This window comes from Periophthalmus magnuspinnatus, chromosome 13 (assembly GCF_009829125.3).
Source record: "Periophthalmus magnuspinnatus isolate fPerMag1 chromosome 13, fPerMag1.2.pri, whole genome shotgun sequence".
NCBI classification, from domain to species: domain Eukaryota; kingdom Metazoa; phylum Chordata; class Actinopteri; order Gobiiformes; family Gobiidae; genus Periophthalmus; species Periophthalmus magnuspinnatus.
In genome coordinates, this window is record NC_047138.1 from 22542500 (window position 1) to 22570234 (window position 27735).

The 27735-nt window shown below is 41.5% G+C and overlaps 1 protein-coding gene across 1 annotated transcript in view; it reads right to left on the reverse strand.

Moving 5' to 3' along the window:
* usp16 (ubiquitin specific peptidase 16) overlaps nucleotides 1–27500 on the reverse strand; it is a 43227-nt gene extending 15727 nt beyond the window's left edge. The window contains exons 1-11 of the mRNA XM_033977523.2: nucleotides 27267–27500; nucleotides 24813–24879; nucleotides 24549–24730; nucleotides 18241–18344; nucleotides 18048–18160; nucleotides 16283–16512; nucleotides 13358–13453; nucleotides 13097–13227; nucleotides 12894–12981; nucleotides 12529–12607; nucleotides 12353–12444 (exon numbers count right to left, since the gene is read on the reverse strand). Coding sequence (XP_033833414.1) covers nucleotides 12353–12444; nucleotides 12529–12607; nucleotides 12894–12981; nucleotides 13097–13227; nucleotides 13358–13453; nucleotides 16283–16512; nucleotides 18048–18160; nucleotides 18241–18344; nucleotides 24549–24730; nucleotides 24813–24873 — 1176 coding nt within the window. The 5' untranslated portion in view covers nucleotides 24874–24879; nucleotides 27267–27500. The remainder of the gene's footprint in view (nucleotides 1–12352; nucleotides 12445–12528; nucleotides 12608–12893; nucleotides 12982–13096; nucleotides 13228–13357; nucleotides 13454–16282; nucleotides 16513–18047; nucleotides 18161–18240; nucleotides 18345–24548; nucleotides 24731–24812; nucleotides 24880–27266) is intronic.
* Between the last annotated feature and the right edge of the window lie 235 nt (nucleotides 27501–27735).

A 27735-nucleotide genomic window follows, 5' to 3' on the forward strand; every position in this document is an offset into this window, starting at 1 on the left:
AATTCGGGAAATAAATTGGGGGCATGACGTGGACCAAAAAATAATATTACGGGCATAGGTCTTTTTTCACACTTGGCCACCGGGGGCGCAAAGACTCCAAATAAAATCATTTAAAAATGTCTGACACGCACATGCATTGGTCTACACAGCTCAAATTAAAATCACCCATGTGATATGAGGGTATTAATAAAATGGATTATTAATTGTAATAAAAATGAACACTATAGCGCCCCCTACCATAGGGGTGAAACGCCAACATTATCGGATTCCTACGAAATTCGGGGAATAAATCAGTGACATCAGAAGAAACAAAAAATTACATTATGGCCATGAGCCATTTTCCACGGTTGGCCACCAGTGGCGCAAATACAAAAAAAAAAAAAAATTAAAAAATTTCTTATACGCACATACATGGTTCTAGACAGCTGAAATTCTCATCACACATGTGATATCAGGGTATTAATAGAATGCACTATTAATTGTTATCTAAATGAACACTATAGCGCCCCCTACAGTATTGGTAAAATACACAACTTTGTCCGATTGGCATGAAACTTGGGGAGATAATTGTGAGCATTAAAAGGGTCAAAAAAGTATATTACACCATACCTGTATTATGTACGTGGTTGCCGGTGCAAAGCCACAGACCCCTCTCTAATGGAGTCAGGGCCACACAGCTCAGGGCCACACTGCATATTAACATTGTTCTTCGTTTTTCTGCCAAAACAATCGCATTTTTCACCCCCTGAACATTCACGAAAAGTCTCACATGGGGGTATAGAATCGACCGGCTCTGCGAAAAATTTCATAAAATTGGTGTTGGCAAAATGTCCCATGCCCCCTGACTCGACGGCGCCACCTAAAATTTCACCCCTATGGGAGAGGAGCCTGGTTTATTTTGGAAAACACACACAAAAATCAGAACAGTGATAGAGAATGGGGGGACAAGCATAAATATGAATTGAAGTACTGCTCTATGACAGACAGGAAGTCGGCCATTTTGGATCAAAAATTCGCCGCTTCATTCGCTGCGTGTTTTCAAAACGCTACTAGTCTCAGGTTTTTGGTCCAAATGAGCTCAGATTTCACATGCCACATCCAGACACATGGGTTTTCAGAAGTTATCCACGTTTTCTCCAAATTCCACACGGTTCGCCCGTACGCCGCCACCGAAATACGCCTTCGTTTCCTGTTTTTTCTATGTCCTCTCACGACCACAGGCATTGCCCTACAGAGCTCACATTCACATCACATATGCGAGATTGGGCCTTGAATGGAATGCAATATTAATTTTAATCAAAATGAACACTATAGCGCCCCCTACCATAGAGGTGAAATGCCAACATTATCCAATTCCTATGAAATTTGGGGCATCAATTCATGGTCTCAGAAGAAACAAAAAATTACATTATGGCCATGGGTTATTTTCCACTGTTGGCCACCAGGGGCGCAATGAATTGAAAAGAAATTGGCACTTGGCACTTTGACTTGCATGTCTATGAATCATATCTACTCCTAGGTTTTTCATCCGAATTACATCAAACTCCACATACAGTATGTACATATGTCGATTGTCAATAATCATCCATAAATAAAGAATATCCCCAAAACGTGGATATTCTTTATGGTTCATGAGTAGGATGCCCTCAAAATATGACTTCGTCATTGGATTTAAATTCCTACACGACTTTTCCTAAGTGCAAATGAAACCTGTCTAGTCCTAGGTTTTTCATCCAAATTTCCTCAAACTCCACATACAACATGTACACATGATTATTGTCAATAATCATCCACGTTTTGGGGATATTCTTTCTGGTTTATGCACTGCACACTGTCAAAATATGACTGCTTTCCTGCATATTTCATTCCCTCTCACAGACACATGGATCAGACTAAAAAGCTCAAATTCTAATGACTGATGCGGATTAAAACTGTGAATAGAGAACCATTATAAACATGTGGCCAGTGACCTCCATAGCGCCCCCTACTGTACAGGTAAAAAACTCAACTTTGTCCGATTGGCATGAAAGTTGGTGATATCATTGTGGACCTCAAAAGAGGCAAAAAAGTCCATTACACCATACCTGTATTGTGCACGAGGTTGCCGGTTCAACGGCGTGGACCTCCATTATAATGTGTTGGTCACACATATTTATATAGAAACTGTGTGAAGGGGGGCGGATTGCGGCCGTGGGGTGGCCAGGCGGGGAAAATGGTGCGTGGGGGCGGTGGCCGGCCCCGGGCGGTCGCATGGGGGGGCGGTCGCGCGGGGGGCGAGGGCCATCATCGCCGCTTGCGGCTTTAATTATTATTATTATTTTTTTTCCCCCCCTGGGATCGCAATTTTCACCCCCTGAACGTCAACGAAAACTCTCACATGGGGGTATCAAATCGACCGGCTTGGCAAAAAATTCAAGAAAATATGCATCACGAAAATGACATACACACACTGGCTCGACAGCGCCACCTAGAAAATTCAAAATTTTAAAATGAATTGGGAGCTGACACGCATTTTTCGCCCTAGCTTGACGAAAGTCACACCAGTGATAGAGCTCATGGAGACGAGCAAAAAAGCCAATCATAGTGCGGCCCTAGGACGGACAGGAAGTCGGCTATATTGAATCGAAAATTCGCCAAATTTTTCGCAGCGTGTTTTCAAAACGCTACTAGTCTCAGGTTTTTGGTCCAAATGAGCTCAGATTTCACATGCCACATCCAGACACATGGGTTTTCAAAAGTTATCCACGTTTTCTCCAAATTCCACACGGTTCGCCCGTACGCCGCCACCGAAATATGCCTTCGTTTCCTGTTTTTTCGATGTCCTCTCACGACCACAGGCATTGCCCTACAGAGCTCACATTCACATCACATATGCGAGATTGTGGCATGAATGGAATGCAATATTAATTTTAATCAAAATGAACACTATAGCGCCCCCTACCATAGGGGTGAAACGCAAACATTATCGGATTCCTACGAAATTCGGGAAATAAATTGGGGGCATGACGTGGACCAAAAAATAATATTACGGGCATAGGTCATTTTTCACACTTGGCCACCAGGGGCGCAAAGACTCCAAAAAAAATCATTTAAAAATGCCTGACACGCACATGCATTGGTCTACACAGCTCAAATTCACATCACACGTGTGATATGAGGGTATTAATAAAATGGATTATTAATTGTAATAAAAATGAACACTATAGCGCCCCCTACCATAGGGGTGAAACGCCAACATTATCGGATTCCTACGAAATTCGGGGAATAAATCAGTGGCATCACAAGAAACAAAAAATTACATTATGGCCATGACTCATTTTCCACGGTTGGCCACCAGGGGCGCAAATACTAAAAAAAAATCATAAAAAAATTTCTGACACGCACATGCATTGGTCTACACAGCTCAAATTCACATCACACGTGTGATGTGAGGGTATTAATAAAATGGATTATTAATTGTAATAAAAATGAACACTATAGCGCCCCCTACCATAGGGGTGAAACGCCAACATTATCGGATTCCTACGAAATTCGGGGAATAAATCAATGGCATCAGAAGAAACAAAAAATTACATTATGGCCATGAGTCATTTTCCATGGTTGGCCACCAGGGGCGCAAATACTAAAAAAAAATCATTAAAAAATTTCTTACACGCACATACATGGTTCTAGACAGCTGAAATTCTCATCACACATGTGATATCAGGGTATTAATAAAATGCACTATTAATTCTTATGTAAATGAACACTATAGCGCCCCCTACAGTATTGGTAAAATACACAACTTTGTCCGATTGGCATGAAACTTGGGGAGATAATTGGGGGCATTAAAAGGGTCAAAAAAGTCCATTACACCATACCTGTATTATGTACATGCTTGCCGGTGCAAAGCCACAGACCCCTCTCATATAGAGTCAGGGCCACACAGCCCAGGGCCACACTGCATATTAACATTGTTCTTCGTTTTTCTGCCAAAACAATCGCATTTTTCACCCCTTGAACATTCACGAAAAGTCTCACATGGGGGTATAGAATCGACCGGCTCGGCAAAAAATTTAATAAAATTGGTGTCTGCAAAATGTCCCATGCCCCCTGACTCGACGGCGCCACCTAAAATTTCACCCCTATGGGAGAGGAGCCTGGTTTATTTTGGAAAACACACACAAAAATCAGAACAGTGATAGAGAATGGGGGGACAAGCATAAAAATGAATTGAAGCACTGCTCTATGACAGACAGGAAGTCGGCTATATTGAATCGAAAATTCGCCAAATTTTTCGCTGCGTGTTTTCAAAACGCTACTAGTCTCAGGTTTTTGGTCCAAATGAGCTCAGGTTTCACATGCCACATCCAGACACATGGGTTTTCAGAAGTTATCCACGTTTTCTCCAAATTCCACACGGTTCGCCCGTACGCCGCCACCGAAATATGCCTTCGTTTCCTGTTTTTTTCGATGTCCTCTCACGACCACAGGCATTGCCCTACAGAGCTCACATTCACATCACATATGCGAGATTGTGGCATGAGTGGAATGCAATATTAATTTTAATCAAAATGAACACTATAGCGCCCCCTACAGTATTGGTAAAATACACAACTTTGTCCGATTGGCATGAAACTTGGGGAGATAATTGTGGGCATTAAAAGGGTCAAAAAAGTCCATTACACCATACCTGTATTATGTACACGGTTGCCGGTGCAAAGCCACAGACCCCTCTCATATAGAGTCAGAGCCACACAGCTCAGGGCCACACTGCATATTAACATTGTTCTTCGTTTTTCCGCCAAAACAATCGCATTTTTCACCCCCTGAACATTCACAAAAAGTCTCACATGGGGGTATAGAATCGACTGGCTCGGCAAAAAATTTCATAAAATTGGTGTCGGGAAAATGTCCCATGCCCCCTGACTCGACAGCGCCACCTAAAAATTCACCCCTATGGGAGAGGAGCCTGGTTTATTTTGGAAAACACACACAAAAATCAGAACAGTGATAGAGAATGGGGGGACAAGCATAAATATGAATTGAAGTACTGCTCTATGACAGACAGGAAGTCGGCCATTTTGGATCAAAAATTCGCCACTTCATTCGCAGCGTGTTTTTAAAACGCTACTAGTCTCAGGTTTTTGGTCCAAATGAGCTCAGATTTCACATGCCACATCCAGACACATGGGTTTTCAGAAGTTATCCACGTTTTCTCCGAATTCCACACGGTTCGCCCGTACGCCGCCACCGAAATACGCCTTTGTTTCCTGTTTTTTCGATGTCCTCTCACGACCACAGGCATTGCCCTACAGAGCTCACATTCACATCACATATGCAAGATTGGGCCTTGAATGGAATGCAATATTAATTTTAATCAAAATGAATACTATAGCGCCCCCTACCATAGAGGTGAAATGCCAACATTATCCAATTCCTATTAAATTTGGGGCATCAATTCATGGTCTCAGAAGAAACAAAAAATTACATTATGGCCATGGGTTATTTTCCACTGTTGGCCACCAGGGGCGCAATGAATTGAAAAGAAATTGGCACTTGGCACTTTGACTTGCATGTCTATGAATCATATATACTCCTAGGTTTTTCATCCGAATTACCTCAAACTCCACATACAGCATGTACATATGTCGATTGTCAATAATCATCCACGTTTTGGGGATATTCTTTATGGTTTATGCACAGCACACTGTCAAAATATGACTGCTTTCCTGCATATTTGATTCCCTCTCACAGACACGTAGATCAGACTAAAAAGCTCAAATTCTAATCACTGATGTGGATTAAAACTGTGAATAGAGAACCATAATAAACATGTGGCCAGTGACCTCCATAGTGCCCCCTACTGTACAGGTAAAAAACTCAACTTTGTCCGATTGGCATGAAAGTTGGTGATATCATTGTGGACCTCAAAAGAGGCAAAAAGTCCATTACACCATACCTGTATTGTGCACGAGGTTGCCGGTTCAACGCCGTGGACCTCCATTATAATGTGTTGGTCACACATATTTATATAGAAACTGTGTTAAGGGGGGCAGATTGCGGCCGTGGGGTGGCCAGGCGGGGAAAATGGTGCGTGGGGGCGGTGGCCGGCCCCGGGCGGTCGCATGGGGGGGCAGTCGCGCGGGGGGCGAGGGCCATCATCGCCGCTTGCGGCTTTAATTATTATTATTATTTTTTTTCCCCCCCTGGGATCGCAATTTTCACCCCCTGAACGTCAACGAAAAGTCTCACATGGGGGTATCAAATCGACCGGCTTGGCAAAAAATTCAAGAAAATATGCATCACAAAAATGACCCACACACACTGGCTCGACAGCGCCACCTAGAAAATTCAAAATTTTAAAATGAATTGGGAGCCGACATGCATTTTTCGCCCTAGCTCGACGAAATTCACACCAGTGATAGAGCTCATGGAGACAAGCAAAAAAGCCAATCATAGTGTGGCCCTAGGACGGACAGGAAGTCGGCTATATTGAATCGAAAATTCGCCAAATTTTTCGCAGCGTGTTTTCAAAACGCTACTAGTCTCAGGTTTTTGGTCCAAATGAGCTCAGATTTCACATGCCACATCCAGACACATGGGTTTTCAAAAGTTATCCACGTTTTCTCCAAATTCCACACAGTTCGCCCGTACGCCGCCACCGAAATATGCCTTCGTTTCCTGTTTTTTCGATGTCCTCTCACGACCACAGGCATTGCCCTACAGAGCTCACATTCACATCACATATGCAAGATTGTGGCATGAGTGGAATGCAATAATAATTTTAATCAAAATGAACACTATAGCGCCCCCTACCATAGGGGTGAAACACAAACATTATCGGATTCCTACGAAATTCGGGAAATAAATTGGGGGCATGACGTGGACCAAAAAATAATATTACGGGCATAGGTCATTTTTCACACTTGGCCACCAGGGGCGCAAAGACTCCAAAAAAAATCATTTAAAAATGCCTGACACGCACATGCATTGGTCTACACAGCTCAAATTCACATCACACGTGTGATATGAGGGTATTAATAAAATGGATTATTAATTGTAATAAAAATGAACACTATAGCGCCCCCTACCATAGGGGTGAAACGCAAACATTATCGGATTCCTACGAAATTCGGGGAATAAATCAGTGGCATCAGAAGAAACAAAAAATTACATTATGGCCATGAGTAATTTTCCACGGTTGGCCACCAGGGGCGCAAATACTAAAAAAAAAATCATAAAAAAATTTCTGACACGCACATGCATTGGTCTACACAGCTCAAATTCACATCACACGTGTGATATGAGGGTATTAATAAAATGGATTATTAATTGTAATAAAAATGAACACTATAGCGCCCCCTACCATAGGGGTGAAACGCAAACATTATCGGATTCCTACGAAATTCGGGGAATAAATCAGTGGCATCAGAAGAAACAAAAAATTACATTATGGCCATGAGTAATTTTCCACGGTTGGCCACCAGGGGCGCAAATACTAAAAAAAAAATCATAAAAAAATTTCTGACACGCACATGCATTGGTCTACACAGCTCAAATTCACATCACACGTGTGATATGAGGGTATTAATAAAATGGATTATTAATTGTAATAAAAATGAACACTATAGCGCCCCCTATCATAGGGGTGAAACGCCAACATTATCGGATTCCTACGAAATTCAGGGAATAAATCAGTGGCATCAGAAGAAACAAAAAATTACATTATGGCCATGAGTAATTTTCCACGGTTGGCCACCAGAGGCGCAAATACTAAAAAAAAAATCATAAAAAAATTTCTGACACGCACATGCATTGGTCTACACAGCTCAAATTCACGTCACACGTGTGATATTAGTGTATTAATAGAATGCACTATTAATTGTTATCTAAATGAACACTATAGCGCCCCCTACAGTATTGGTAAAATACACAACTTTGTCCGATTGGCATGAAACTTGGGGAGATAATTGTGGGCATTAAAAGGGTCAAAAAAGTCAATTACACTATACCTGTATTATGTACGTGGTTGCCGGTGCAAAGCCACAGACCCCTCTCATATGGAGTCAGGGCCACACAGCTCAGGGCCACACTGCATATTAACATTGTTCTTCATTTTTCCGCCAAAACAATCGCATTTTTCACCCCCTGAACATTCACGAAAAGTCTCACATGGGGGTATAGAATCGACCGGCTCGGCGAAAAATTTCATAAAATTGGTGTCGGCAAAATGTTCCATGCCCCCTGACTCGACAGCGCCACCTAAAAATTCAACCCTATGGGAGAGGAGCCTGGTTTATTTTGGAAAACACACACAAAAAGCAGAACAGTGATAGAGAATGAGGGGACAAGCATAAACATGAATTGAAGCACTGCTCTATGACAGACAGGAAGTCGGCTATATTGAATCGAAAATTCGCCAAATTTTTCGCTGCGTGTTTTCAAAACGCTACTAGTCTCAGGTTTTTGGTCCAAATGAGCTCAGATTTCACATGCCACATCCAGACACATGGGTTTTCAGAAGTTATCCACGTTTTCTCCGAATTCTACACGGTTCGCCCGTACGCCGCCACCGAAATACCCCTTCGTTTCCTGTTTTTTCGATGTCCTCTCACGACCACAGGCATTGCCCTACAGAGCTCACATTCACATCACATATGTGTAATTGGGGCACGAATGGAATGCAATATTAATTTTAATCAAAATGAATACTATAGCGCGCCCCCTACCATAAAGGGGAAATGCCAACATTATCCAATTCCTATGAAATTTGGGGCATCAATTCATGGTCTCAGAAGAAACAAAAAATTACATTATGGTTATGAGTCATTGTCCACGGTTGGCCACCAGGGGCGCAAATACTAAAAAAAAAATCATTAAAAAATTTCTGACACGCACATGCATTGGTCTACACAGCTCAAATTCACATCACACGTGTGATGTGAGGGTATTAATAGAATGCACTATTAATTGTTATCTAAATGAACACTATAGCGCCCCCTATAGTATTGGTAAAATACACAACTTTGTCCGATTGGCATGAAACTTGGGGAGATAATTGGGGGCATTAAAAGGGTCAAAAAAGTCAATTACACTATACCTGTATTATGTACGTGGTTGCCGGTGCAAAGCCACAGACCCCTCTCATATAGAGTCAGGGCCACACAGCTCAGGGCCACACTGCATATTAACATTGTTCTTCGTTTTTCCGCCAAAACAATCGCATTTTTCACCCCCTGAACATTCACGAAAAGTCTCACATGGGGGTATAGGATCGACCGGCTTGGTGAAAAATTTCATAAAATTGGTGTCGGGAAAATGTCCCATGCCCCCTGACTCGACGGCGCCACCTAAAATTTCACCCCTATGGGAGAGGAGCCTGGTTTATTTTGGAAAACACACACAAAAAGCAGAACAGTGATAGAGAATGGGGGGACAAGCATAAAAATGAATTGAAGCACTGCTCTATGACAGACAGGAAGTCGGCTATATTGAATCGAAAATTCGCCAAATTTTTCGCTGCGTGTTTTCAAAACGCTACTAGTCTCAGGTTTTTGGTCCAAATGAGCTCAGATTTCACATGCCACATCCAGACACATGGGTTTTCAGAAGTTATCCACGTTTTCTCCGAATTCTACACGGTTCGCCCGTACGCCGCCACCGAAATACCCCTTCGTTTCCTGTTTTTTCGATGTCCTCTCACGACCACAGGCATTGCCCTACAGAGCTCACATTCACATCACATATGTGTAATTGGGGCACGAATGGAATGCAATATTAATTTTAATCAAAATGAATACTATAGCGCCCCCTACCATAAAGGGGAAATGCCAACATTATCCAATTCCTATGAAATTTGGGGCATCAATTCATGGTCTCAGAAGAAACAAAAAATTACATTATGGTTATGAGTCATTGTCCACGGTTGGCCACCAGGGGCGCAAATACTAAAAAAAAAAATCATTAAAAAATTTCTGACACGCACATGCATTGGTCTACACAGCTCAAATTCACATCACACGTGTGATGTGAGGGTATTAATAGAATGCACTATTAATTGTTATCTAAATGAACACTATAGCGCCGCCTATAGTATTGGTAAAATACACAACTTTGTCCGATTGGCATGAAACTTGGGGAGATAATTGGGGGCATTAAAAGGGTCAAAAAAGTCAATTACACTATACCTGTATTATGTACGTGGTTGCCGGTGCAAAGCCACAGACCCCTCTCATATAGAGTCAGGGCCACACAGCTCAGGGTCACACTGCATATTAACATTGTTCTTCGTTTTTCCGCCAAAACAATCGCATTTTTCACCCCCTGAACATTCACGAAAAGTCTCACATGGGGGTATAGAATCGACCGGCTTGGTGAAAAATTTCATTAAATTTGTGTCGGGAAAATGTCCCATGCCCCCTGACTCGACAGCGCCACCCAGAAAATTCAAAATTTTAAAATGAATTGGGAGCCGACACGCATTTTTCGCCCTAGCTTGACGAAATTCACACCAGTGATTGAGCTCATGGAGACGAGCAAAAAAGCCAATCATAGTGCGGCCCTAGGACGGACAGGAAGTCGGCTATATTGAATTGAAAATTCGCCAAATTTTTCGCCGCGTGTTTTCAAAACGCTACTAGTCTCAGGTTTTTGGTCCAAATGAGCTCAGATTTCACATGCCACATCCAGAGACATAGGTTTTCATAACTTATACATGTTTTCTCCGAATTCCACACGGTTCGCCCGTACGTTGCCGCCGAAAAATGCCTTCGTTTCCTGTTTTTTCGATGTCCTCTCACAACCACAGGCATTGCCCTACAGAGCTCACATTCACATCACATATGTGTGATTGGGGCATGAATGGAATGCAATATTAATTTTAATCAAAATGAACACTATAGCGCTCCCTACCATAGGGGTGAAACGCCAACATTATCGGATTCCTTCGAAATTCAGGGAATAAATCAGTGGCATCAGAAGAAACAAAAAATTACATGATGGCCATGGGTTATTTTCCACTGTTGGCCACCAGGGGCGCAATGAATTGAAAAGAAATTGGCACTTGGCACTTTGACTTACATGTCTATGAATTATATCTACTCCTAGGTTTTTCATCCAAATTACATCAAACTCCACATACAGTATGTGCATATGTCGATTGTCAATAATCAACCACGTTTTGGGGATATTCTTTCTGGTTTATGCACAGCACACTGTCAAAATATGACTGCTTTCCTGCATAATTTATTCCCTCTCACAGACACATTGATCAGCCTAAAAAGCTCAAATTCTAATCACTGATACAGAATAAAACTGTGAATAGAGAAACATAATGAGCAGATGGACAGTGACCTCTATAGCGCCCCCTACTGTACTGGTAAAAAACACAACTTTGTCCGATTGGCATGAAACTTGGGGAGATAATTGTGAACCTCAAAGGGGGCAAAAAAGTCCATTACACCATACCTGTATTGTGCACGAGGTTGCCGGTTCAACGCCGTGGACCTCCATTATAATGTGTTGGTCACAGATATTTATATAGAAACTGTGTGAAGGGGGGCGGATTGCGGCCGTGGGGTGGCCGGGTGGGGAAAATGGTGCGTGGGGGCAGTGGCCAGCCCCGGGCGGTTGCATGGGGGGGGCGGTCGCATGGGGGGCGAGGGCCATCATCGCCGCTTGCGGCTTTAATTTATTTATTATTTTCTGTCAAAATACCTTTACAAGCAGCACATTGGACTGATCCATGTGCATGTGTGTTTGTCAGTTGTTGTTGGTCCTTCAAAGCCTATTTGAAACCTTAAAGAAGGGAGATTTTACTTCTAACTGCTAACACATAACCTATTTAGATCACCATGTTACCTTTTATTGTTTTGAAATGCTATAATCGACAAACAATGCATTAACATGTTTTTTTGTCTGCCGTAGGTAGACAAAGGTATTCCACAAAAAAAGCTTTGTTAAAATTTTCTCAAACGTCATCGCTGTTTTCAACATACATGAGGAAATATGCCAATTCTTGTGGATTTTATGGATATACATCATTATTTTGTTAAATCTTTTGTGATGTACACAGCGCGACTGACACACGTGTTTGGAGTTTACTGATTTGACAGAACCTTCTACACGCAACATGGTAATGCCACACTAACATTAAACTATCATATTGTCCAGCAAGCCACAAAATATCGTCTTGTGGGCCGCAATTGGCCCTTGGGCCGCGAGTTTGAGACTCCTGCTTTAAAGAATAATATTGTTTTAGACTAATAGTATTTTGATTTATACATAATGTAAAATGAAGAGTCTATAACATCTACACATCTACAACATCATTGGCTCTGTGGCACGGATTCGAACTGGTGCACAAACCTACCGTCTCGCACTGCTGACACATTACAGTGCTGGTCATTTCCCCTCCAAAAACTTGATCCACAACATTTTTGGGAAATGCATGCTTTTCATATTCTGAAACAAAAATGGAAGTTACAAAATTGAAATGACTTAAGCCACAAATATGTATCATTACAATCTCCAACAAGAATATGTTACCTTTGACAAGTATTTTTAACTCCCCCTCACTTCCTTTTTTGGATTCTTTTAAGGATTCCATCAGCCCTGAACTCACCCTCTAAAAAAATTGTTAAAAAAACAAGTCATTTCTGATGCAGATTAATGGATGTCAAGAGTAATTCAATATTTGTAATTATATATTGAACAAAATTTCAGATACTTTAACAATTTTGCCTTTAAACTTAATAAGCAAAAACATAAATGAATGCTAGTAGTAACAGTGATAGCTCAAACACCCCATACTTTCCTTATTAGTGTGAACTTTCAGAAGTAATTTTAAAATTGAAATATATTTTTAGCTCATGATATTAATTGTAAATAGCACAAGAGAATTGAGATCTTACTTGGATTTCCTCTGCTCTCATTCCGTCCAGCAAGTAGCGCAACAGCTCCTGACTGTCCTGCTGCTGGAAGCCCTTGAATCTGGCTGCTCTACAAAACAAAATAAAACAAAAAACAAGGTGAACAGGTGAATTGTTACTTCCTTATGAAACATGACATATATAGTCAAATAGTCAGTGCTTGATAATGATAAAATGTCACTAACTTTTTACAAACTTGTGTGAAAAGGTCACGTGGTGTTACAACATTCTTCTTGGATTCTTGGATTTCATTGAGAAGCTGGCACATGGTTAATGTCAGAGGTCCAGAACGTTCCACATGGATGGTCAATGGCTCCTTCAAATTAGAAGGCAAACAAATTTCATACACACATTGTGTGTGGGGGTGGGTGTGTGTGTGGGGGGGGGGGGTGTATGTATGTATGTATATATATACACTTTAAAAATAAGAGGAAAATATGACAAACCAGATTACAAGAGGCATCAGGTTGAATGTCAAGTGTGATTTTCTCTCCAATGGCTTTATTCAGTGTGTCTCTTAAGAAATGGGTTTGGGAGAGATTCTGAGGAACATGAAAAGAGAAGGGTAGCTCTTAGTGGACTGGGTAATTGATAATCACACACATTCAAGGCTTTTTATTTCTATAATTTAAGTTTCCTCTGATATTTGAGACATTTGTTTCACAATTCTCTACTTTGCTTTGAAATGTGCTTTCTACTATTCTATTCATATTGATGAAAAAACATTAAAAGGGGCTATATTAAGTCAATAATGGGGCAAAGCATTTTTCTGACATTGAAGCCTATCGACATTCATAATAACAATGCATTGGATAAGGCAAGGTGAGTGAAGTGTTATTGTTTTTTAGGCAAGGCCTAAGTACACAATAACAGTTTAAGACACAACAACAGTTTTCACTAGAGCAGGGGTCTCAAACTCAATTTACCTGGGGGCTGCTGGAGTGGAGTTTGGAGTTTGGGTGAGGCTGGGCTGCATTAGGTTTTCCACAGGAAATGCTGTTAAAAACAATGCACCGTTCAAAGTGCCGTTTGAATGGTGCATTTAAGGGCTTACGTAACTTCCGGCGCAACAAGCGCTGTCTCATTTCATGCACCCAACGAATGCAACCGAAAATGTGTCATGTGTTTCCATGGAGATCGGCCGAGCACACTTCGCGCACTGCTATATCCCGTCCTGCAGTGCATGTGTTCTCTGGTTTATAGACTATGAATGTAAAAATTATACTGTTACCTCTGTCTCTGTTATTACGTTTTAACAAGGTATATTTTGTTAAAGTTATGTAGAAGCTACAATTGGGAAAAAAATCACCTCAAACCTTATATTTGCCCATTGAAATTCAAAGGGAAAGATTAATTCCTTACTTCATTCAATTTAAACAGAAATAAACGGCTGTGACAATGACACCTTGACTTCTTCTATTAAATAATAAATAGTTACAAAATAAAAACTATTTATTTCAGCGACGTCACGTAAGATACGTTACGTAAGTGCACAGACAGAGGTTGAAGTTCGCTCCGCGTCCCATTTCAATACAAAGGTGGGAACACAGAGGAGTCCCCTACCTTGGCCGGGTCCTTCGAACGGCACTTTGGACTGTGCATGTGGCGGACTGGGACACGGTCGCACCGTGACCCACAAACCCACGGGTGCGACCCTATAATTGGAACACTTGCAACACTATAATTGGTCTGGGTTACCAGGGACTGTTATTGCCGACGGACAGGGGTGTACGTGACTGCAGACACATTACACTGAGCTCCTTATTTTTCTTTTACCTCACTGCATCACTTTGATAAATTTTGTCAGAGAGAGAGAGAGACCTCATATTAACTCTCTAAGTGCCATTCATGTGTGCGTATAAATATATTTGTACAGTTATACACATTTATATACGTATAACGTCCCGCTCGGCAGTGTTTTAGGCACTTTCCCCTCGTGTTCCTCAATTTTCTAGTTTTTTTGTGTTTAACTCATAAGTTCTTCCTAATTTTTTTTTTCCTGTATATTTTTGTTGGTTTAGTTTCCCGCACCGGAGGCTTTAAATGCAACCATGCATCTCCCGCACCTGTTCTCCCCACATATACTCAGTATGTCACCTGCTCCACAAGAGACAATAAAACATTGGATTTATTTTTTTGCCAACGCCAAGGAGGCCTATTCTTCATCCCCACTGCCTCCCCTGGCTAGAGCTGACCACAACATTCTCCATCTTGAGCCTGTGTACCAGCCCATTGTGCACAGACAGCCTGTGGTGTCCCGTGTGGTAAAGAAGTGGACTGCTGAGAGTGAGGACCGTCTGAGAGTCTCTCAGCTTTGACACCACAGTGTGGACAGAGCTCTGTGACCCACATGGAGAGGACATCAATGCAATGACTGATTACATCACGGACTACATAAACTTCTGATTTGAAAACATCGTCCCCTCCCAGACGGTGCGGTGTTTTCCGAACAACAAGCCATGGATTAACCCTGACATAAAAGCTCTGCTGAAGGAGAAGAAGAGAGTTTTTAGGTCAGGGACCAAGGAGGAGCTGAAGGCTGTACAGAAGAAGCTGAGGAGGAAAATCAGGACAAGCCAAGCCAGCCATAAGAGAAGGATGGAGCAACAGCTACAGGAGAAGAACATCCAGGGGGTGTGGAGAAGTCTCAAGACTATCTCAGGCTTCAAAGCACCTCCTGCCCAGACAGAGGGGGACCTGCAGTGGGTGAATGACCTCAATTCTCACTTCCTGAGATTTGATCAATGACCCACCTCTCCCCTACCCAGCTGGACAATGGGGAACTCCTGCACCTCTGCCTCTGCTTTTCAGCCCACCACTACAGATAGAGTCACCCATCCCCCCAGCCTGCCACTGTCATTTTCTACAGCCCAGGTGAGACTGGAGCTCAAGAAGATCAGACCCAGGAAGGCAGCAGGACCAGACAGCATCAGCTCCAGGCTCCTTAAGTCCTGTGCAGATGAACTTATGGAGTTATTATAGCCCTCTCTGGGTCCGGTGCTGCACCCTGCTGACGCCTCCATGCTGGGTTGTATAGCCTTTTGTTTGGCCTGGTGGGTCCGGACATCTTATTTTCGTTATTTTCTGTAGGGAAAGTTTATGGGTTGTGTTTTTTGGTAGGGTAGGGATAGCGGTGCGCTGGCAGCTCGTACAGCTCTGTATAGGGTTGGCCTGTCCAGTGCATCGTCCTTATTTTACGTTGGGCGGCTTACCATGGTACCTTTCCTTTGTTACTTTGTTTTTTGTTGGTTGGGCACGGGGTTTTGTAAGGTTTTTTTTTTTTTTTTACCCGTCTTTCAGAAGAAAATAATTGATCCTTTGAATGGTTAAAAAAAAATCCTATAACATACCTGATTGGTATGTGTGTTTACCTGGATGACTGCGTTGAAGAAGCAGGTGTTGCCCAGGTTGCTGAGGCCCTTCACTGGGACCCCCCTCCCCTCCTCCGGGACACTGGGCTTGGTGGACTTGGCTGGACTTTCTCTGTTGTTCCCCTTCCTTTTGGGCTGCTCCTGATTCCCTGTATTTTCCTGCTCATCACTCTCTTCTAGTGTCAGAACATCCAATTTCTGCTCCACTTCTAACACGTCTTCCTTTACCTCTGTACAATAAATGGTGTTGAAGTTAAAATGCTTATGACAGATGTATGCGTTTTATAATTATTACTTGTTTGGTGGGATAGCATAGGTTTACATTAGCCAAGTCATGGTTTGTGAAGAAAAGGAATATACAGGAAGTAGAACTGGCTTCTAAAAAGGAGCTTCTCTGTCATCAATAGTCAAAAATCCATCCAAATGTAGAACCATTCTGTCAATTTAAACATGAATTTAAAAGAAATAAAGGTATTGTTTATTTTTCATCAAATAATAACTACTGTGTGAATTATACAAACTTTGGCCCTTGTTTACATTATGATCACTAGGTACACACATCTGGTGCCCAGGCTCGACCAGCAAGTAAAATTATAAACTTCACCAAAATTATCAAACAAGGTAAGATTTTTAGTAAAATCTCATATATAATTGTGGTAACTACATTCTTGTGAGACACATACTCAAACCTGCAATACAAATTTCAATCAGTAAATTCTGTAAATTGGGTCTTGTCTGGTGTGACTGATATCAAGAAATCCTTCCACTGTAAATTCAGTCAAATTTACAGTGTTTGGCCAAAAAAAGTCGCTACCAAAAATAAAAAAAAGTCAGACAGCCTTTAGCTTTGATTACGGCACACATTCGCTGTGGCATTGTTTTGCAGTGTCTGCAAAAACTAATTCTTGCAGTGTTACAAGATTTATTTACATCCAGTGTTGCATTCATTTTTCACCAAGATCTTGCACTGATGATGGTAGAGTCTGACCACTGCGCAAAGCCTTCTCCAGAACAAAGATTCTCATTGGGGTTAAGGTCTGGACTCTGGTGACCAATTCATGTGTGAAAATTATGTCTCATGCTCCCTGAATCACTCTTTCACAATTGGAGCCCGAAGATCAAGTTCTGTCGTTATATTCTTAGGCCTAGTATGAAAGTGTGTGTGAATGATTGGTGGAGGTTGGAGGAGCCCATGGTGCAGATTGGCAGCCTTGCTTCCATCAGGCTGCTCCAGGGCAGCTGTGGCTATAATAGTAGCTTATTATCACCAAGTGTGGAAATCAATGAATAATGACTATGACTAGTGTAGCGCTTTGAGAAGCCTGTAATGACTATAGTGTAGCGCTTTGAGAAGCCTGTAAAGCGCATTACAAGTGTAAGGCCTTAATATATTATTACTGTCATCTTATAATATGCCCGTGCCAACAGGGAAGAAAAAATCCATTGATGGAATAACCTGGTCATTCAGTATATTCAGGTAGTCAGCTGACTTCATTCTTTGAGCACATACTGTTGCTGAACCTAGACCTGACCTATTTGCTTAGTTAAATCCAGGTGCTGACTTTTTTTTGGCCAGGAAGTATATAGCGCTTTTCTACCTTCAAGCGAATCAAAGCACTTTACAAAAACAGGTTGTTCAGTGGATCTGACTCTTCTACCAATGATATTTATGTCAAGAGTGGAATCGAACCAACTGACCTACTGGGGCCCTGCTTTAAATAGATACTGATAGCAACTCTAGTATGTATTTTCTGTTGGTACACACTTTTATGCAGCCTCCTGGATGGCTCTGCGGAGGTTAGTTTCTTGAGGTTGGTCAGCAGCTGAGTTAAAAATCCTGTTTGGGAGAACTGTACCTCGTCATCACAGATGTAGCACCTGTGGGGAAGAAAACATACAATTTGAATTGCTGGATCCCTCTAAAAAGTACACAAAAGTTAAAAAGCAAAGAAACTCACCAAACAGCCCAGTCGTTGAGACTGACCACTAGACAATGAGGGTGTGAGCGCGGAGTCCCGTAATGCTTGATGGCATGTTTGTTCTCAGAAAGCCTGCCACACCCCTATTAAAATGAAGGTCATGTTAATAAGACAGAAGCGAAGCCATACACACACATATATATACACACACATACATACATATATACACACACACACACACACACACACACATTATATATATATATATATATATATATATATATATATATATATATATATATATATAATATACATACATACATACATACATACATACAGTGAGGCAAATAAGTATTTGAATACCCTGTGATTTTGCAAGTTCTCCCACTTAGAAATCATGGAGGGGTCTGAAATTTTCATCTTAGGTGCATGTCCACTGTGACAGACATAATCTAAAAAAAAAATCTGGAAATCACATTGTATGATTTAAAAAAAATAATGTATTTGTATGTTACTGCTGCAAATAAGTATTTAAACACCTGTCTATCAGCTGACTCTCAAAGACCTGTTAGTCCACCTTTAAAAAGTCCACCTTCACTCCACTTATTATCCTAAATTAGAAGCACCTGTTTGAGGCTGTTAGCGACATAAAGACATCTGTCCACCCAATACAATCAGTAAGACTCCAACTACTAACATGGCTAAGACCAAAGAACTGTCAAAATGCACAAGAGACAAAATTGTAGACCTCCACAAGGCTGGAAAAGGCTACGGGGCAATTGCCAAGCAGCTTGGTGAAAAAAGATCCACTGTTGGAGCAATTATTAGAAAATGGAAGAAGCTAAACATGTCTGTCAATGTCCTTCGGACTGGGGCTCCATGCAAGATCTCACCTCGTGGGGTCTCAATGATTTTAAGAAAGGCGAGAAATCAACCCAGAACTACATGGGAGGACCTGGTCAATGACCTGACAAGAGCTGGGACCACAGTTTCCAAGGTTACTGTTAATAATAGATGTCATGGTTTAAAATCATGCATGGCACGTAAGGTTCTCTGCTTAAACCAGCACATGTCCAGGCCCGTCTTTAGTTTGCCAATGACCGTTTGGATGATCGAGAGGAGTCATGGGACAAAGTCATGTGGTCAGACTAGACCAAAATAGAATTTTTTGGTCTTAATTCCACTTGCCGTGGTTGGAGGAAGAAGAATGATGAGTACCATCCAAAGAACACCATCCCTACTGTGAAGCATGGGGGTGGTAGCATCATGCTTTGGGGGTGTTTTTCTGCACGTGGGACAGGACAACTGCACTGTATTAAGTAGAGGATGACCGGGGCCATGTATTGCAAGATTTTGGGGAGCAATCTCCTTCCCTCAGTTAGAGCATTGAAGATGGGTCGTGGCTGGGTCTTCCAACATGACAATGACCCGAAGCACACAGCCCGAAGCACACAGCCCGAAGCACACAGCCGAAGCACACAGCCAGGATAACCAAGGAGCAGCTCTGTAAGAAGCATATCATATCAAGACCTAAACCCAATAGAAAATCTTTGGAGGGAGCTCAAACTCTGTGTTTCTCAGCAACAGCCTAGAAACCTGACTGATCTAGAGAAGATCTGTGTGGAGGAGTGGGCCAAAATCCGTCCTGCAGTGTGTGCAAACGTGGTGAAAAACTACAAGAAACGTTTGACCTCTGTAATTGCAAACAAAGGCTATTGTACCAAATATTAACATTGATTTTCTCAGCTGTTCAAATACTTGTCTGGAGTAGTAACATACAAATAAATTATTTTTTAGATTATGTCTCTCACGGTAGACATGCACCTAAGATGAAAATTTCAGACCCCTCCATGATTTCTAAGTGGGAGAACTTACAAAATCACAGGGTGTTCAAATACTTATTTGCTTTACTGTATATATATATATATATATATATATATATACATACACATACATGTGTGTGTGTATATATATATATATATATATATATATATATATATATATATATATATATATATATACATATATACACACATAAATAAATAAAACACACACACAAAGTGGGTACAGAAAATATTCAGACCCCCTTAAATTTTCCACTCTGTTATATTGCAGCCATTTGCTAAAAATCATTTATCATTTTTCTCTGACAAGCACTGTGAGCCTTTTGTAAGGTCTTATATAGACAGGTGTGTGGCCTTCCTAATCAAGTCCTATCAGTATAGTGAAGCACAGCTGGACTCCAATGAAGGTATAGAACCATCTCAAGAATGATCAGAAAAAATGGACACCATCCAAGTTAAATATATGAGGGTCACAGCAAAGGACCTGAATACTAATATCTGATATTTCGGCTGAGACTAAATGAAGTACCATCTGAAAGTCTCCTAGAAGATGTGAATGCAGCATTGAGCGAAAGTGTACGCTCAATGGCAGGGTAATAACACCAGAACAGACCCACCATGGCTGGAAGCCAAACAGTACTGGAAAGACATATGGGAGAAGGAGGCATCACATAACAGCGATGCACAGTGGCTGGTGGCTCTAAGAGAAGACCACAGCAACCTTCCTGAAGAAAATGCAGTCACCATCACAGTGGCAGACATCCAGGATCACTGATCACTGAATGCTTGGAGCTGTACAACATCAACAGGACTCTAAGAGCCTTCACTGCAAACTCGATGAGGCTGTGGAAAACCACCCCTGAGGCCAATGGCAAGCCACTTGCACAAGTGATCATCAAATGTGGCATATACCAAGGAGGCACACTGTCCCCACTGCTATTCTGCATAGGTCTGAATCCCCTCAGCCAAATCATAAGCAACACTGGCTATGGATACAACTCAGGAATGGGGGTACCATCAGTCACCTCCTCCATATGGATGACATCAAGCTGTACACTAAGAATGAGTGAGACATCGACTGACTGATCCACACCACCAGGATCTACAGCACAGACATTGGAATGTCATTCGGGCTTGAGAAGTGTAGCCGGATGGTGACAAAGAGGGAAGGTAGTCCACACAGAAGGGGTCTCCCTCCCAGAAGGGACAATAGCAGACATTGAGGACAGTTACAAGTATCTTAGTATCCCCCAAGCAAATGGCAACCTTGAAGAGGAAACAAGGAAAGCAGCCACGGCCAAATACCTCAGACGAGTAAGGCAAGTCCTAAGGAGTCAGCTCAATGGCAAGAACAAGACCCAAGCAATAAATAGCTACGCCCTGCCAGTAACCCCATACCCAGCAGGAATCATAAGCTAGCCAAAGGAGGAGATACAGACCACAGATGTTAAGACCCGGAAGCTCCTAACCATGCATGGCAGGTTCCACCCCAAATCCCTGAGACTGTACGTGAGCCGTAAGTAAGGAGGCCAAGAACTAGTGAGTGTGAGAGCCACAGTCCAGGATGAAACATCCAAGATCCATAAGTACATCAAGGAAAAGGCCCCAACAGATGACGTGCTCAGCAAATGTCTCAGACAGTGGAGAGGAGAGGAAGAGGTGCTGGAAGAACTATCATGGAAGGACAAGCCCCTGCATGGGATGTACCACCGGAACATAACTGAAGTGACTGATATCAAGAAATCCTTCCAATGGCTTGAGAAAGCTGGACTGAAGAACAGCACAGAGGCACTCATCCTGGCTGCACAGGAGCAGGCCTTGAGCACCAGAGCGATAGAGGCCCAGATCTATCACACCAGACAAGACCCAAGGTGTAGGCTGTGCAAAGAGGCCCCTGAGACAATCCAGCACATAACTGCAGGATGTAAGATACTGGCAGGGAAAGCATATTTGGAGCGGCATAACTAAGTCGCGGGCATAGTGTACAGAAACATCTGTGCAGAGTACAGACTGGAAATCCCAAGATCAAGGTGGGAAACACCTCCAAAGGTAGTGGAGAATGATCGAGCCAAGATCCTATGGGACTTCCAGATACAGACTGAAAGAATGGTGATGGCGAACCAACCGGACATTGTGGTGGTGGATAAACAACAAAGCCGTTGTGGTGGACATCGCAGTACCAAGTGATGGGAACATCAGGAAAAAGGAACATGAGAAAATAGAGAAATACCAGTGGCTCAAAGAAGAGCTGGAGAAGGTCTGAAAGTGAAGGTATCAGTGGTGCCCGTGGTCATTGGAGCATTCGGGGCAGTGACCCCCAAACTGGAGGAGTGGCTACAGCAGATCCCAGGAAAAACATCAGACATCTCAGTCCAGAAAAGTGCAGCATTAAGAACAGCAAAGATACTGCGCAGAACCCAAGCTCCCAGGCCTCTGGTAGAGGTCCCAAGCGTGGAAAAGAGGGGATGAGACCACCCGCAGAGGGTGAGGAGATTTTATTATTATTTATATATCTATATCGATCGATATACACACACATATATATATATATATATATATATATATTATACATATACATATATATATATATATATATATATATATATATATATATACACACACACACATATACAGTGGGACAAAAAAGTTTGCCACCAATTGTGCAAGTTCTCCCACTTTAAAAGATGAGAGGCCTGTAATTTTCATCATGGGTACACTTTAATTATGAGAGACAAAATGAGGGGGGAAAAAACCCAAAAAATCACACACAAAAAAAAAATCACACTGCATTATTTATTTGCAAATTATGGTGGAAAATAAGTATTTGGTCAATAACAAAAGTTCAATAACAAAAGTTCATCTCAATACTTTGTTATATACACAGTACTGTACAGTAGCTCAGTTGGTAAAGTGTTTGTCCACTGATCTGAAGGTTGGCGGTTCAAATCCCGCTCTCGACATAAACATCATTGGTTGAGCGGTCAGATCCGCTGATCCATAGGTTGCCGGTGCGATTCTAACTCACACAGATGAATGCTTGTTGTAAAGTGCTTTGAGTGCCTTGAAGGTAGAAAAGCGCTATAGAAAAATGTGACCATTTACCATAACCTTTGTTGGCAATGACAGAGGTCAAATGTTTTCTGTAAATCTCCACAAGGTTTTCACACACTGTTGCTGGTAGTTTGGCCCATTCCTCCATGCAGATCTCCTCTAGAGCAGTGATGTTTTGGGGCTGTCGCTGAGCAACACGGACTTTCAACTCCCTCCAAAGATTTTCTATGGGGTTGAGATCTGGAGACTGGCTAGGCCACTCCAGGACCTTGAAATGCTTCTTACAAAGCCACTCCTTCGTTGCCCGGGTGGTGTGTTTGGAATCATTGTCATGCTGAAAGACCCAGGAATGTTTCATGTTCAATGCCCTTGCTGATGGAAGGATGTTTTCACTCAAAATGTCACGATACATGGCCCCATTCATTCTTTCCTTTACATGGATCAGTTGTCCTGGTCCCTTTGCACAAAAGCAGCCCCGTAGTGTGTTACTGATGGTAGCCTTTGTTTCTTTCGTTCTAGCTCTGCAGGTCATTCCCTAGGTCCCCCCATGTGGTTCTAGGATTTTTGCTCACCACTCCTGAGATCACTGACCCCACGGGGTGAGATCAGGCGTGGAGCCCCAGATCGAGAGAGATCATCAGTGGCCTTGTATGTCTTCCATTTTCTAATAATTGCTCCCACAGTTGATTTCTTTACATCAAGCTGCTTACCTATTGCAGATTCTGTTCGGTCTACCAGGAGCTGGTGTATCTTTGCTGATGCCCTTCTGTGCTGTGCTCATGTATTGATCCATGTGCGCACTTATCTTAGCCACTATGATGCCTGACATGGGCTTCCATGTTGTTGAGAGACAGGTTATTGGCTGATAGTAGGATGGTAATGTATCCTTTGAGGGATCCTTCTGGATCAGGACTGTACACCATTCAGTTTGCCATTCAGGGTGAGTCCCATCCATTAGCAGGTGGTTCATTTGTGCTGCCAGGTGCTCATGGAAAGCTGTGAGGTTCTTTAGCCAGTAGGCGTGGATCATGTCAGGGCCTGGTGCGGTCCAGTTTTTCAAACCTGAGACTCTGTCCTGGCTGTCTGCCACTGTGATGGTAACTGGATTGTTGTGTGATGCTTCTTTCTCCCATATGCCTTTCCAGTACTGGTTGGTTTCCAGCCTTGGTGGATCTGCTCTGGTGTTATTACTCTGCCATTGAGCGTACACTTTCGCCAGTTGTGTTGCGAACAGACAGTCTATTCATCTGGCTTCATTATCTCGTGTGTAAGATATATTTTATATATATATATATATATATATATATATATATATATATATATATACACATACATACACACACACACATATATACATATACACATACATATACACACCCATACATACATATACACACACACATACATATACACACACACGCACACACAGCCGTCCAGACTTTTTTGTCCTACCCTGTGTCCACATTTCAGGCACATCCATATTGATCCACTCTCCTCCCTTTCGGTTTCCTGTGATGTTTTATTGTCTTTGTCTTCACTGTGGCAATCTTGACAGTTTGTCCAGTCTGTGTTCCTAGACAGCTTCTTCACAATAGCTTGGTCAGTTCCCTTTTTGATATGTCGGCAAGATGGACCTTAGAAGACAAGAAGGATAATGTATTAATCAAACATACAAGGAGTTAAATTATTTATTTCTGTATTATGAAAAAAATCTACCTGACAAGTCAATATGGTCGTCCTCCCTGGAACTGCGATCCTTAACCCTCTTCTTTCCCATTGCGACCTAAACAAATTAGAAAAAGAAATAAAACATGAATGAAATGAAAATCTTTGCAGTTTCTACTATAACATTATAACAGGGTTGGAAAGTAACTAATTACAAATATGATTAAACCTGTATTTGTAATTGAGTATAATTCTAACCTTGTGATTGTAATTAGTTACATTTGATATCATGATCAAGTCCCAATTATCCCAATCCACAGCTGTTTCTTTCTACACCAACAAACTCACATAACAGCAATGCAATTAAATTCAGCAAAGCTAAATTTAATTGTTTTAAATCATAATCTATATAAAATACTTTTCTAAAATGCTGCTAAAATGTGTTAAAATAACATCACCAACTAACCAACAGTTTACAGTGACTTGCAAAAGTATTCATACCCCTGGAACTTTTTCATAAATTGTCACGTCACAACCACAACTTCACATACACTGCCTTAGCATTTTATGTGAATGAGCAACACAAAATGTTACACAAGTGTTAAGTGGAAGGAAATATTTTACAAGATTTACAAGAAACTTAAAAGTGCAGCATGCAAAAATATTCAGCTGCCTTTTTTTAAATGCATTCAAATTGCTTTTAGAAGTTGCCTGATGATTTTGGAAAGATTGAATGTTGACATAATGACTAAAAAGAGTCCAACTGTGTGTAATCTTGTCTCAGTATAAACACAGCTGTACTGTGAAGGCCACAGAAGTTTGTTAAGGGAGTGTTGGGGAGAAAACCGCAAAATGAAGTCAAAGGAGCACACCAAACAGGTCAGAGAAAAAGTTGTGATAAAGTTAAAAGTGGGGCTTGGATCTAAAAAGTTGAACATCTCAAGGAGCACTGTTCAATCCATCATCTGAACATGGAAAGAGTATGGCACAACTGTAAACCTACCCAGACATGGCCGTCCACCAAAACTTACAGAACGAACAAGACAAGCACTCATCAGAGATGCATCCAGGAGGCCCATGGTGTCTCTGAAAGAGCTACAGCTCAGGTGGGGGAATCTGTTCACAGGACAACTATTAGTCGTGCACTACACAAATCTGGTCTTTATGCAAGAGTGGTAAGAAGAAAGCCATTGTTGAAAACCATCCATAAGAAGTCTCGTTTACAGTTCGCTAGAAGTCATTTGGAGTACACAGCAAACATGTGGCACAAGGTGCTCTGGTCTGATGAGATCAAAATCAAACTTTTTGACCTAAAAGCAAAACACTACATGTGGAGGAAAACTAACACTGCACATCACTCTGAACACACCATCCCCACAGTCAAACACGGTGGTGACAGCATCATGCTGTGGAGGTGCTGGGAAAATGGATGGAGTTAAATACAGGGCAATTTTGGAAGAAAACCTACTGGAGTCTGCAAAAGACTTGAGACTGGGGCGGAGGTTCACCTTCCAGCAGGACAACAAACCTAAACATAAATCCAAATTGACAATGGAATGGTTTAAAGCAAAATATATTCATGTGTTTGAATGGCTCAGTCAAAGTCCAGACCTAAATCCATTTGAGAATCTATTGCAACATCTGAAAACTGCAGTTCACAAACGGTCTCCATCAAATCTGACAGAGCTTGAACTGTTTTGCCAAGAAGAATGGGCAAAAATTTCAGTCTGTAGGTGTGCAAAGCTGGTGAAGACATACCCCAAAAGACTTGCAGTTGTAACTGCAGCAAAAGGCGGTTCTACAAAGTACTGACTGTGGGGGGCTGAATACTTTTGCATGCTGCACTTTTTAGTTTATTTATTTATTTATTTATTTTAAATCTGGAAATGATTTATAATGTTCTTTCTACTTCACACTTTTGTGCCATTTTGTTACTTATTCACATAAAATGCAAATAAAAAATAAAAATAAAATTTGTGGTTGTGACTTAACAAAATTTGAAAAAGTCCCAGGGGTATGAATACTTTTGCAAGCCACTGTATGTGTAAATTCCACGTTTACTTAAGTACAATTTTGGAAGCAGTACTTGTAATTGAATACATTTTTTGTCACATAATTACTTTTACTTGAGTGCATTTTCAGTACTGTTTCTACCACTGCCTTATAATCCTTAAGTATACTGCACAAAATGGAGCTGCCAAAAGATAATTTAACTTACAGATTAAAAAAAACAAAAATCAACAAACTGTCACACGACCTAAAGACACATTTCCGCACCTGTTACAATCGCCAATCGAGTCATAATTATCACAAATAACTGTATCATAGTAGTATTATATTTGGACTCTCCGGGACATGTTTTGTACAAGTAAACCATAATGGCACATCTCTTAAATAAATAATAACGTTAGTTGGTTATGGAATAATGTGGATGCCTATAAAACATTTAAAAACACATGCTTTTATTCTAAGTAATATGAGTGATCATTTGCGAAGTCAACTTACAGGCGATTCCAAAATACCCCTTCACTTTCGTTGACTTCGTGTTAATAAATCCATTTTACACAAAAGTACTATCGAATCCCAACTAATTTCTTAATCAAACTTTTTTTCACAGTTTGGTATTCTTTAAAAAAATAAAAAAAAATAACAGAAATCTAAGAGAAAGACAGAAATCTAGTAGCAGATGACACGCACGGGGGAAAGAAAGTAGCAGTGCAGCTGTTTCCAATGCTCCGTAAGGCTACTTCCGGAGTGCTGCTTTCTACTGTCCGACAAGAAACAAAAGTAAATGTGGACAAGAGACAATTTTCATGGAAAGATATTGGTGCCTTTGACAGAGAAATTAAAATCTCACAGCTTGCAGATGATGCTGCTATATTCATGAATGACCAAACTGCTGCAAGTATAGTGATTAAAGGTCCCATAATACACACAGTGGATTCTTGTGAGCTTTAAGTCATGGTATAATGCT